Source organism: Pterocles gutturalis, unplaced genomic scaffold (assembly GCF_000699245.1).
Source record: "Pterocles gutturalis isolate BGI_N339 unplaced genomic scaffold, ASM69924v1 scaffold5908, whole genome shotgun sequence".
Lineage (NCBI taxonomy): Eukaryota > Metazoa > Chordata > Aves > Pterocliformes > Pteroclidae > Pterocles > Pterocles gutturalis.
In genome coordinates this window covers 28,235-41,345 of record NW_010125455.1, presented here as the reverse complement: position 1 = coordinate 41,345, position 13,111 = coordinate 28,235, and the positions used below count along the sequence as shown (strand labels likewise).

The window sequence follows — 13,111 nt, the reverse complement described above, 5'->3', positions numbered from 1 at the left end:
CAGAAGTGTCCCCTGTGCTGTGAGGCAGGAACATGAGGGATAAGACAGCTGGCTATAGAAGCTAAGAAACACACCCACACGCACACACCCCTCCGCAAGAAAGGATGGAATCCTCCCTTGGCCCAGACTCTGCTTTTCCTTTTGGTAGGAAGCAGAACACCTCCCAGCACAAATGAGAAATAAGGAGGCACCCTCGCTCTTTGATGTCCCCACTCTTCCTGCGGGTCCAGGAAAATAAAGTGGGTCACTCAGCTTCCAGACTGGTATGCCTCGGATATTCAACGGCCATGTGTATCTTTTCACAGAGATGGGTTGTTTTTTTTTTTTTTTAAAAAAAAAAACGGTCCAGCAGAAGTCCCTACAAGTTTTCCAGATCATGTGTAAGTATGTGGGAGCTGAAGGTCAGGCAATGCGAAAGGACAAAAAAGCCATCTGGTGACGGGTAATGTGTTCTCACTAGCATACTGAACCCTCAGTCTCTGCAAAGGCTGCGATCAGAGAAGGATCTGGTCCTTACTTCGGCATGTATATTATCCTGTCTCTCCTCCCCGTAAACCTGGTCCTAGTAGAAATTCTCTCACACCATTGTTAGCTCTGGTAAAAGAGGTAAAATTTTATTCCAGCACCTTCAAATTCAAAGGGTTAGAAGAAAGGTCCCAAAAAGACTACTCTGCCCCCCCATATCTGAAATGGCAGGTGGGATGAGTCTGTCCACATAAAAAATCTGGCCAGAGGATGAATTGTGGGTTGTATGGGGCTGCTCCCCAACACTTGGCTGCTTCTTGGTCGCACAGGCACACCATTTTTTCACATCGGTCTGTCAGGTTATCTGCAAAAGAAAATGTGAGCAGAGGATGAGAGATTCTGTATTGGACAAAGGCAAGAAAAAAGTTTGAAGTGGAACAATTCCCTGACAAAGCAGTTCTTGGGGAATAGAGGCTGTGGGAGCAGGAAGAGAGAAGGACCAACATGTTGTGTTTTGTGTGGATCTGACCCTCTCCTGTCCAGTCTCTGTTAACAGGTCTGACCTTAATTGTGACCCAGAGCACCAGAAAGTAGCAGCTAAATATAAATTAGCAATGCTTATAAAAACCTGCCCAGTGCAGAGCACTCCCTGCTTCTAGAACTGTGCGAACAATGGGGGTTTATTTCAGTGGCCAAAGCTAAAAAATAAAAGTATTTTCTCTTAGCCTGAGCTAAAAATAATCTGTTTTCCCTCAGTCAATTTCCCTTCTAACTCCTCCCTCTGCAAATCAGACCAATTTCAAAAGAAAAAATGCTGCTTTGAAAGGAAGAGTCTCCCAGAGGGACATTCAGAAACCCAAGGACATAGAAGCACCCACTGGGCATCCTTCACTTGTGCTCCATTTTACATCGCTCTGATCCCAGCAGAGGACCCAAGGAACTCCACAGCAGGGTCAGGTACCTGATTTTTGAGTCAGCAGCTAACGAAGTGGATCAAAATCATACATATGGAACTATTTAGAATGGAATTACATGACTACATGACTAGGGAAGGACCATAAGGAAAATCAAAGCAACTAGTTGAGCTACCTGCATTGCACATGACTGATTTGGGGTTAATGAACCCATCCCACCCATAAGTAGCTATAATGCAGCCTTGGGCTATTATTATTTCAAAGCACAGTGCCTTGTTTATTTGAGGCTGCTACTATAGATGAACTAACACCCGCCAAACCCAGCACTAGGCAATGTTTAAAGTGTAACTTTATGCCAGTGCACGTGAGCTTTGCTACAAAACCAGTGGCAATGAGCATAAGAATCCTTCCAGATTTCACTGGACTCTGCTAGATCAACCCTGTATCTGATTAATAAGAAGAGCCCGTATTTCTTAAGCTTTTCTGAAAACAATCACTTGTTTACAGTAAAAAGTGTTTCAAGCATCTCAGTGCTAAGTCCGTTTTTCTTAGCTGCCACTCCTGCCTGATTTTCTCTGTGTCCCTCTGCTTCTTGAGTTCTTCCTATGCCATGCCCACCACTGTCCATCTAATGGGAGTACAAGAGTCTGGATTGGCAGTAATTTCTGTTAGAGCAGAATTGGTTTTTTGACAGCCCGCACACCTTACAGCCTTTTCTGTATTCCAGATATTTATTTAATGGAGTTGGCCTGCATATGATGGAATATCTGAACTGAAAAATACTATTTTGCCCATTTTTTTTATTCCACAAACAAAACTGTGTAACAGTAGTGAAAGGTAGGGAGGAGAAGTCCCAGGTAAAATGAGTTTCTATTTCATTTCCCTGAAAAAAAATCTGTGCTTATGATTCAGTGCCAGGCAACAGGCACTTATTTCCTCTTGCACAGAAAGGACAGTGCAAGCAGTTCTGCTCCTAATGTTTCTGGACATTACCCTAGGCCCAGCAAGCAGGCCTGGAAATTTAATTCTTCATCCATTTTGTTTGAATGGGATCAGACATTATACCTTCACACCTTGCTAAAACCTGCTGTGCTGTAGCCTGGGGTAGGAAACTTGCCTTCAGAACACATTTCTATTGTTCCTCCTCACAGGAGATGTCAGGGGAAGCGAAGCCTGCTGAGAGCTTGCAGAGAACAGTTGATGGATGCATCTCAGGCCTTGCCTGGACATCAGTTAAGGAATTAATGGCATTTGTTTAACTAATGCTTGTTAGCAAGGTTGGAAAAACTGCAGCCCAGTGCACTCTGATGGGACACATACTGCACGTCTCATGGACTCAAAGATACGTCTCACATCCACAGCTACGATTCTTCCTTCACAGGAAAAAGAAGCAGGATCTTTTTTTCACATGAAAATAGCTAGTGGAAAATTTCAGCCAGCTACAGAAATATTTTGAATGAGAGCAGTTATACATCAAAGCATTACGCTCCTTAGCCAGCATTTTGTATTTAATAGGGTGTTCTGACACTTCAAAAAGAGCAACTGCAGATGTGTTGTGCCACATCCTGTATCTGCTGGCACATTTTCAGCTGTTGGAGAGGCTGAGGATTGCATCAACAGAATATGGTCTTCTGACAAGTTAGAAATAGTCTTTTAATGTTCAAGCAAGCGGCTTTGATGGTATGGGGACAAGTTTTCCTCTCACATGTTTCTTTTCAAATTTTCAAAGTGTTCTACAATGGATTTTACCATCAGGGACTCTTTTTGAGACATAGAAATAGAAGTGACACATTCCAAGATGCAAGTCATCTGGTGTATGTCAAAACAAACTGGTGCGAGCCACTGATGGGCTGTGACTGTGCAATTCAAGACCTTCATGACTGGGTACCAGCTGCAGAGCTGAGCACAGCCTACACTTGCTGTATGCCTGCAGCACTCAACAGCATTTGAATCTACAAGTTTCAAAATCCCAGCTGGAGCCCTCGGGCTTTAGACTGGAGTCCCACATGAGGCAAAGATGCAGGCTGGCACCCTATTTAACCTTTCTTACAGACGTGTGTTACGGCATGGCTCTTTTCTAGCAGCACATAATGGTACGTAAAACAGTGAACAGTCCTTCTGGAGGGAGAGCCAAAAGAGCCACAGGAAGACAACCCCTGCAGAGGTGGTCACAGGCAGACCATTGCACAGCTTTGCGAAAGTGTTGGTAAGGAGCAGGTGTGCTTAATGCAGGCGAGGAGACAGCCTCCAGAGAGGCATCTGCATCCTTGCCAAACGGAGATGGCTTGTTGGCTCTGTGGCACCCACTCCCACTCTTCAGCCTGGGGAGGACTCAGGTTACCTGGGACGGGTGGTGCTGGGGCTCCAGCCTTCCTTCCAGCTCCCGCTGGGGACTCTTGGCAAGCCTGGTAATCCAGGCAAGGGATGGGAAGAGAGCTCCAAGGAGAACAGGCATTGCCCAAATTCAAAACCATTGCAGCGTACGCAGACCTGCTTCTGAGGCCCACAAAGCTCATAGGTCAGCCCAGGTGCCTGCAGAGGAGGGAGCAAAACAAACCCAACACAAGAGACCATTTCCTTACCGCACCGCACGATGTTCTGCTCACATGCCCACTGGTACCGCTGCATCTTGGGGCTGCAGCCTTCCTTCTCTGCCTTGTCATAGCAGCAGTCATGCCTGTGGCAGCACCTGGAAGAGAATAAAAGGTAGAGTTTGGGCTCAGGCATCTTGCATGTTTTGCTCTGGGTTGTTTGCATGTACTCCAGGAGTGCTCCACTCACACACCACTTAAAACAGCAATGTATGCCCCAGCCTGTCAGTAAACCATCTGTTGATGAACCAAGCATCCTGGCATATCTTTGAAAGCTCACATGGCTCAGGAGCTCATTAATGCCATATTCGCTCCCATGACCATCGTCCTTCTTCTTTGGAGCTTTTGCCCTCAGAAAGGCAGATGTGGTCAACACATGGTAAACCCACTCACTGAAATGGAGCTGAAGCATTACTATGAGGTACGTGACCATGGCCCACTGGCTTTAGGCTTAGACCCATCTCAGAATTTGGAGTCAGGATGTTTTTTGCCTTCCTTGGTGTTACCAAGTAGCGTAATCTCTTCAGTGGACTTGGACCTGTCATGTGCTCTTTGCCCCATGCAGTTTCTGAGAGCTGGCTACAAACTCATCAGCCTCAGTGGTGGTATTCATACCAGTTAACTTCAGATCCCTAAATGTAAACACCTCCATCTAAGGCATTGATTTATAGTGCCTTTATGCATGCCTGGGACACAGTTCATATCATCATGCTGCAGAGATCTAACATAGGGGAAAAACATGGCATTTGGAAGTGCAATTGCTTTTCACTGACCATAGAGGGGGCTGAGGGTGACTAGCTCAGCTCATGGTGTCTGTCCTACAGACTAATCAGTGAGATAATTCCCACTATCAATTTCTTCAGAATTTATAGAAAACTTCACCCCAGTTGAATTTTATTCTGGTAGTTTAGTGACTCAACATACCAACAACCAAGAAAAGATTCAGCACTTAAAGATGTTCTCCGCCAGATAACGAAGGCTGTTTGAGTAAGGATGCAAGGTCAGAGGCTGAAGGCATAGAGGAGTGAGCCCTTGCCTTTCCAGAAGCTGTCCCTGCAAGATCACTGGGACTCTACAGTGAAACCACTCTACTAATTGGGAAGCATTGAGGCAGGCTGATCTTAGGAGTAAAAGAGCAGATAGCTTTTAGAGAAGCTCTTGAGTCCTAGGTGTGAAAGTCTTCAAGGCGTGGATGACCTGCCCGAAAGTGAGCATGGCTGTGCTGGCTGCCTAAATCCAGTTGAAGACCTTGATCATTATCTTCAAGGCCTGAAGTCAATAAAAGTCTGTGATGCACTCTGGGATCCACCATTATATCCCTCTGGAAAAGTGGAAGAACCCTGCAAGAAGGATAAAAGTCCTTTGTGCAGGAAGTGGGGCTTCTCCAGAAACCTGTTGGGAGCTCCTGGTACCTTACCTGAGAGCTCCCAAACATCATGAACTTCATCACCCTCTGCTGCAGGAGGATTTTGCCCTTTTAGAAATTGGTTTATGATGTGAGGGCTGGTGGGCTGTGTGAGGTGACAAAGCCTAGGAAAAAACCCCAACAATTTTTGAAGTGCGGAGAAGAAGATCCACCACTCATGCAAATTCTAATAAAATGACTGGAAGTAGATGAGGTGAATCACGTGAAAGAGACAACAGAATCAGAACAGTCAGATCAAATCCAGCCTTCAAGTAACCCCTGTAATTACACATAGGCTGAATTTAGTCCAGTGTGCTTTCCCCACTGACTGAGCTCCCAATTTATTACTTAAAGTAGCAATTTCATCCCACAGATGAGTCTGCAAACTAAATGCCCTTTTTTTCTCATCTTGCAAAGATGAAACCTGTGTGATGATTACGACCAGACTACTCACTGCATTGTGAAACCTAGAAATGTAAGTTAGCAGTAGCAGACTAGTATCTCCCTCTGTGCCAGCTCCTCAGAGGACTTCAGAATGGGGCTAAGCCCTATCGCTTATATGTATCTAGAAGTTTTCCCATAAGGAGTTACAGCAACTGCTCTAATTGTGAAGACAAGACCCCATTCAGCTCATGCAACCGGTTCTGTTGGACATGACAGCAGTATCAGCCTATGGATCAGATCTTTGTTGGTCCAGTAACATTTCACTCCTGGGCTTGTCCTGAAGAAGTGGGAAGTGAAAGGCCAAAGGAGAGAAGAATTCACAGCCTTGTGGAAAGCGTGAAAGTCTCACATTTCTTCAATAAATGAGCTCCTATGCAATGTGCCATATGATATGTCTGGGATGGACTATGGCACTGAGCTACATACAACTGGGGCACGTGTCACCTGGAGGAGCTGCTGTAGCCCAGGACACCCTTGCTAATGTACCTGAAGCTGCAGCACAGCCTCATCCATCCTCAAAGAGGCAGAAGGCAGAGCAGGCCCATCATGGGTGTCTCCTATGTGGGACACAGAGCACAAGAGGCCAAGGTTGAGAGCTGGGAATCAGGCTGAGCTGAGGCAGAGTGCCAGCTGTAGAAATCGTAGGTTTTGTGAAGTCTGGGGAGTGAATCTGTAGTCAAATCAGGAAAGTTGGTGTCCGTGATAGAGGACTGTGGGGAGGAGGAACAACACAAAGGTAGACAGGCAAAGCAAGGAGTTAGGAAACTGTGTGCCAAGGCAATGAAATTGCTCTTCATGGAGAGACAGAGGGAATAAAAAAAAAAAAAAAATAGGTAGGAGAAAAGTGAGGAAAGATCTTGGAGGAGGCAAAAGATGGTCTATGAATCAGGCAAGGACAACCAAAAGAGCAATATTGAGGTGTGCTAGCCAGCTGTGAGAACCTGCTGCTCCTTAGCTGGCTTGACAAAATCAGGGAGATTGCATAAATTCTGCAGGACCACAGGATCTGGGGCACAATTCTGCTTCTGCTTACGCCATCACCTCCTGATGATACCCATAACAGCACAGGGGTGACAAGTAGCTTACACCAACACAAAGCAAGAAGACTTTGGCTCATATTTTACAAACATCTCTTTCAGATGCTCTGAAAGAACAGCCAGGGAATGAAGAGTAAGGAAACCTATTGTTGTCCTTTGCCACCTTTGCTGGTCCTGTCCAGTCTGGAAATGCCCTTTCCTGCACCTGGGTCAGAGCGTGGTGTTAAGCTTTTAATAACCTGCAAATGGTCTGCTAGACCAATGCAAACAGAGTCAGACAGCACTATGGCAGAGCACCGGTCAACGGGTATGGAAAACAAATACAACCATGTCTTCTAGTTAGTAATCAACCTATTCATCACATCCGGGCTATGAGACAGCCCTAATGGCTACAGACAGCTCTGGCTGGCCTGCAGGGATCAGTTGGCCAGACCCCCCGCTGTTGAGCAAATGCCATTAAGGTAAGAATTTGTCATGTTGTGTTTGTCACATTAACAGCACAGCCACCACTGTGTGTCCTCCTTTTAACTCAGCAATTGAGGGGAAACCTTACCCTTCCCTACAGGTTTGCCAGGACTGAGATGAGCCATATATGCCACCCTGCCTTTCACAACATTTGGTGTTTTCAGGGCGATGTTGAACACCTTAAGGTTCTGCTTTACAAAATGGGTGTTGCAGCAAGCTGGGGGAACAGAGGGGAAGGAGAAACAAATCTGTTGACTTTATGCGGAAGAGATGCCATTATGTCTTGATGTGATGGGACTGTGAGAGTGGAACAAAAGGGAAAAGATAATTACTGACAACATCACATCAAAGTCAGTGCGTAGAATAATCTTATAATCCTTATAAAAGGATTAACCGCACTATGGCCCCTTTTTTTTCCCCCATAAAGGAGAGATTCTTAGAAGCACTCTAGCCCTGTCTAGACAGATTGACTGAATTACTCACAAGAAAATTACTCCTTTTGTAAGGGTCTCAGTAACAAACCTAGAAGTGTCAAGGGAGTGAATCATCTCAAACACTGTCACTCAAGGCCGGTAGTTTTGCCACTCTGCTTCTTTCTGTTTTAGAATGGCAAATACGGAAAATAATGTGGTCACTTTGACGGGCATGGGGTACTCAGCCACACTAATTTTTCCAGTAGTTCTCAGTAACAGATATCAGATGATTCCTCTAGAAAACATAAAATGGAAATGTTTAGAGCTAAATCTAGTGGGGCATTGCTGATTCTTTGCAGCTAAGCACCTAACTAAAACCTTTCTCTCTCTGTCTCTCTCTTTTTTTTTTTTTTTTCCCGGACAAGCATTGCAGCTAAGGAATAATAATGACTGCACTGTAACAGATCAAGCCTCCTTTTTACAAACTATCTGGTATTTTGAGGTATTTACAGTTGCAGAATCTCATTTTTTGTCATTAGGGTAAAATCCACATCCCATGGAATCCAAGCAGCAGCAGAAACACCAGCTGATAAACACGTGGCCATATTTTAATCTGTCTGCATTTCAGGAGCGTTGACCAGTTGCTTCTCCCAGAGTTGCCTAAACTTGGGGGGGTCACTTGACCTCTATGTAAAACAGCCTTTAAGTGGCTCTCCTCAGCCCTTTGGTAAAATAAGTACTCCAGATGAGTGAATTCGTGTTTTACTTTAAAAGCCTGATTATGAGAGTTGATAAAGGGCTATTAAACATGTTTACAGATATAGATGATGTAGATGATGCAGATGATGATAAGTAGGTGAAGAGATACTACTGAAAATTAAAAGAAATCTCCACACCTGAAAGCTATGACACTTTGTTGGTAGTTACTCATTATTTGTAAGTCCCGTATTGACTGTTCTGTAGATGAAATGTTTCATAGATACAAACCAGGGACAGGGCTTTGGGAGGGAAATGTCTTGCTGCATTAATGAAGACAAGTTTTAAGGCACACCTGCTCTTTTATGCCCACAGAGGAGTTTGCCTTCAACCTCAGCATCTTTTCTTCCTTTTTTTCCTTTGTCCTGCCAATTCAGCAGAGCTTGGCTTTGGAGCAATGTGAAATGTCTCCAACAGCTGGGTATTCTGGAAAGCTTGGTTTCCTTCCCAGTGAGCTGCACACTGCCTTCACCTCTGCTAAATGCAGCGCTTGCTTATTGGTAACAGTTGGGTTGCTGACTACAGGTAGACAGACAGACTTGTGTGCTCTGTCTTTGAGGTTTAAAACCAGACAAGATTGCAAATAACGGGCTCAGAGTACACGAAAGTCCACCATGCTCAAGATTTACATGTATGCTAATCTCAAAGTACAAGAAAGAAACCTTTGCTTGCAACACCTCCTAGACTCATTGCTTTTAGCCTCAGGAACAACAAGCACAGCATCTTCTCCACCAACAAAGAAGAGGGGAGATAACACCACGCCTCTACCCTGTTGTTGTTCTTCCTTGATTCAGTGTGAACTGAGAGGCAATGAAGGCAACAGGTTTGATTACTCTTTGCAATGATCTGGATTTCTTCCAGATGATAAACAGTGATACTCCCATCGCTGCCATTTTCAGGATCTGGGTGAAATAACCCTCCAAACACCTTGGTCACTCCCCTTTTTTTAAGGCAGGGTTTGCTCTCTATGAATAAACATGCAGCTATTTCATGAAATCATACCCTGGTACCTCCTTTGACCTCCACCCCACAGAGTACCAGGTCCCAAGAGCTCTGCTCTCATCCAGAAGGTGGTTAACTCTTCATTCAAACACCAAGGGATACGTGGGTCCTCACTCACAATTCCCCAATGCTGAACATATATATTTAGTTCCCTTTCCACAAGGCAGTAATGAGTCCATGGAGTCACAGGAGTATGAACAGGGAAGACTGGGGAGATCTGCACTGCCTCTGGACATGCAGTTAAGGTTCTTCTTACCAGTCTGTTTTATCTTTAGGCCAGCCTCGTCCTCCCAGTCCACAGTAGCATCCATAGCCAACATATGCCAAAGGAGACCGTCCTGTGCCGCACGATATAGCTCCCGCCAATTCGATGATTCCTCGGGTGTGCAGTGAATGGGGTTTTTCCAAAGTACCTTTCCAAACTGCAAAGACAGGACATGGCTACACACAGGGATTAAACACACCTAATGCTGATTTTCTTAAAGTCCTTAAAGGGGGATTTTTTTGGTCTTGACTTGTTGGTAGGGTGCAGCCTTGACAATCTAATTAGTCTTTAAATTCACCCTGCAAAGGGGACTCTGCAGGGGCCTTACCTGAGGGCTGGGCTATCCAGGAGGTGGATGCTCAGGGAGTTCAAGTCAAGGAAGACTTACTAGCTCTGGTGTGCTAGTACGTGATTGCAGCTATATCGCATCTGAGAGCAGGGTGCCCAGTTTTGCACATCACAGAGCCCAAGCTGTTAAGTTTTGCAGGGCCTGTGCCAGCACCATGCAGAGCCAGCTGGGCTTCACTGCACCCCAGAGCTCCCAGACCTGGGAAAGTTTACCAGCTACTTTGTGGTCCCAAGGGGGACAGGGAGCAGCAGAAAACAAGCAGACAGCCAGACCTAACATGGGCTCCATGGAAAAAAAAAAGAGGTTTCTGTGTTGCCCAAGAGGTCTTATATTATCTGAGTTTCCCCTCTTGTTTAGGATATTTTAACCCATTCTCCAGATGGCAAAGAGCTGACGGTACTGTACATTTGCATAAAGGGATAGCTGCTAGTCCTCGACCTGTAAATTGTGCTTTGTTTGTGCCTGTGTTAGCTAAGATGTATGTATATCAGCTTTCTTTTAAGCCTTTGAAACTGCTGGCAACACTTACATCCGCTTCCGTTATTACATTCCATTTAAGTCATAACATCAGGTTGGCTGCATCAATTTGGGAAAAAAGTAAAAGGAGCTCTGTGTCAGCTGATGGCCACCCAAACTGGTCTGGAGCTTTTTGAGTTACAAGTCTTTCAAACAGTGTTGTGATTTCACATGTTAATTTGCAAATTTTTTAGAAACCACAGACTCTACCTTGCAGTAACTGTTACGGAAACCACTGTGATGCTCAGCTGCAAATGTTGATGCTTATCACAACAACAGAGAGGAGTATTTACTGCCTGGGTTTACTGTGAAGGACCAAGTGTACTTTGCACTGCTGTGTTGTGCATGGCAAAGCATCACACCCCTCAGACCAACTGCCTAAACCATCCACTCGTCCCACCAGTGAACAGCCGCTCTGGAAAGAAAAGCCTGCTGAAACGGGGACACTTTGCGCAGCCTTGGATACAGAGGGAGGTGAAGCCTGGGGGCTGTGATCCCACCACTGAAGTTGCTTCGCCACCTGCCCCCTGCTATTGCGGCATGCTTGACCTCTTCAAAGTGCTGTGCAAACATGGACTAATTAATCCCCTAAACCACCCAAGGACTCACTACTATTATTAAAACAGTTGCTTTCCTTTTAAAACCTAGCCTCTAATCCCCTTTTGCTTGGGCCTCTCCCCTTACCTCCTGGGCTGGCTCACTCTCCCAGTCTGATCCAAACCCCGCAAGGACAAGGATGGTCTGTCCCCATGAAGGACAAGGCAGGGCTTTGCCCCCTCTCTGCAGCCCGAGCACCCAGAAGGAATGAGCACTGCCCTCCACCCTTTTTGCCCTGGTGATCAGCATCTGGGGCAGTCCCAGCATGGGGTTTTGCACAGCCTCCTTGTGTTTCCCCGGGGCATTCCTTGGGGATTAAATGCACATTCCTGGAAAAGCAACCAAGCCTCTCACCTAAACACTACTTGAGTGTTCAGGTTTCATGCTAAAAACACATAAGGTGAGTGTTATTTGAGACTAAAGAGACGACCTATTTTCCTTGTCTAAACAGCGATGGTTCCGGAGTTAGAAGCGGGCTCTGCTCTCAGGCACCCCAGGGGAGATCATAAGCAGTGAGCTGCTCTGGATTTTGGGTTAAAAATCATACTTTTCCAACATGCTTGAGTTTGCAGACCCCACAAAGGTTTCAATTAAGACAAAAACTTCTTTGTAGGCATCCAAGCCTCCTGACAAGCAGTTTGCATTTTTTTTTCGCTTTCACTAACCTGACCACTGGACTTGGTCTGTTGGCTGCTGAAAACAGCTGAGGCTGGTGTAAGGTAACTGCACCTCACCCAGAAAAAGAAAGGCCATTCTTATTTTGAGGATATCTCTGAGGATCAAGGAACTGTAATTACAGTGCAGAGGTGCTCATCAAAGCAGAGAGAAAGCCCCAAAGAAAATTGAGTCTAAAAGACGGAACTTAGGGCTGTGCTCTGTGAGAGCTGGAAATAACACGGGCATCCAGGCAGCCTCTGATCTTCCTGTTTTGTTCTTTGAAAGTCGGCTGGGTTTTGAGCCAACAGTGGGTCACTGCAGCTGAGAGGTCAGCTCCAGCAGAGTAGGTTTCAATATTCAGGTGCAATGCTAGTAACTCGACCAGGAACTGAAATGGCTTTTTCTATGCTGGGCAGCCAAGCCAACACAGCTGAGAAAGACTTGAAAAGGTCCAAGTCTCCACAGCAGCCTGGATTTAGCCACATCTCCCATTAGGAACATGTCCAGTCACTAGTTACACTACTAACGGGGCACCTTAGCAGAGAACACACCTGCAGGGAGGTGAGCAGTGGTGGATCTGACAACTTACACTTTCTATTTCCTGCTTAAACAGGCAGCCTTTGCTATAGATTAAGGCAAGGTTTTGGGTTTTATTTTAAAACTGTACTGCAGATATAACCTCAGATCTGCCACTTTAGTGTCGTGTTGCCTCTGTGTGTTGGGGCTTTATGTTAGCAGGCATTTATGGCTTTTTTATGTTGGGGCTTTATGTTAGCAGGCATTTATGGCTTTTTTAAACAGGCTTTTTAAAAAATTATTTTAAATTCAGACGAATTGAAAACTGTTTTCTCCATGGTCACTGGTATAAAAAGAGGGTATTTCTATGAAGAAACACAGACGCCAACAGCTTCGTAGCAAAAAGCTATCCAAAAAGAAAATGACCCATATTCATACAGCCGCAGCTACAGAAACCACCAGGGAAGCAAAGCGGCCAGGCAGCTCACTTACACAGCTCCTTGCTATAAAGCTGAAAAGAGGCAAGTGACACTTTTTTTTCTCACTTGGCCAAACCACACTGAGGTGCCTGCTGTGATGCGGGCAAAGCTGACAACAAGGGGAGAGATTGTCCCAGGATGGGGGGAGGCATGGAGAGGGAGAGGGACTGAGAGCTGGTACTCACCTGCCTGAAGCAGCATCAGCATCAGCAGCAGGCGGGAGCCCATGGGCAGATCGCT

At 45.6% G+C, this 13,111-nt stretch overlaps 1 protein-coding gene across 1 annotated transcript; it reads right to left on the bottom strand.

The window, feature by feature from the left end:
* Positions 1-591: 591 nt before the first annotated feature.
* Positions 592-13,102, bottom strand: LOC104465503 (group 10 secretory phospholipase A2-like). Its single transcript, XM_010078569.1, has 4 exons — positions 13,057-13,102; positions 9,749-9,914; positions 3,962-4,068; positions 592-829 (listed from the first exon to the last, which is right to left on the bottom strand). The coding sequence occupies exons 1-4, from the start codon at positions 13,097-13,099 to the stop codon at positions 666-668; spliced, it is 480 nt and encodes a 159-aa protein (XP_010076871.1). The 5' UTR covers positions 13,100-13,102; the 3' UTR covers positions 592-665.
* Between the last annotated feature and the right edge of the window lie 9 nt (positions 13,103-13,111).

Excerpts from the sequence above, each read along its gene's own strand:
- LOC104465503 (XM_010078569.1), bottom strand. The coding sequence starts at position 13,099 with ATGGGCTCCCGCCTGCTGCTGATGCTGATGCTGCTTCAGGCAG. Across the intron at positions 9,915-13,056 it reads GCTGATGCTGCTTCAGGCAG|TTTGGAAAGGTACTTTGGAA; the intron begins GTGAGTACCAGC and ends CTGTCTTTGCAG. Across the intron at positions 830-3,961 it reads GCAGAACATCGTGCGGTGCG|ATAACCTGACAGACCGATGT; the intron begins GTAAGGAAATGG and ends TTTCTTTTGCAG.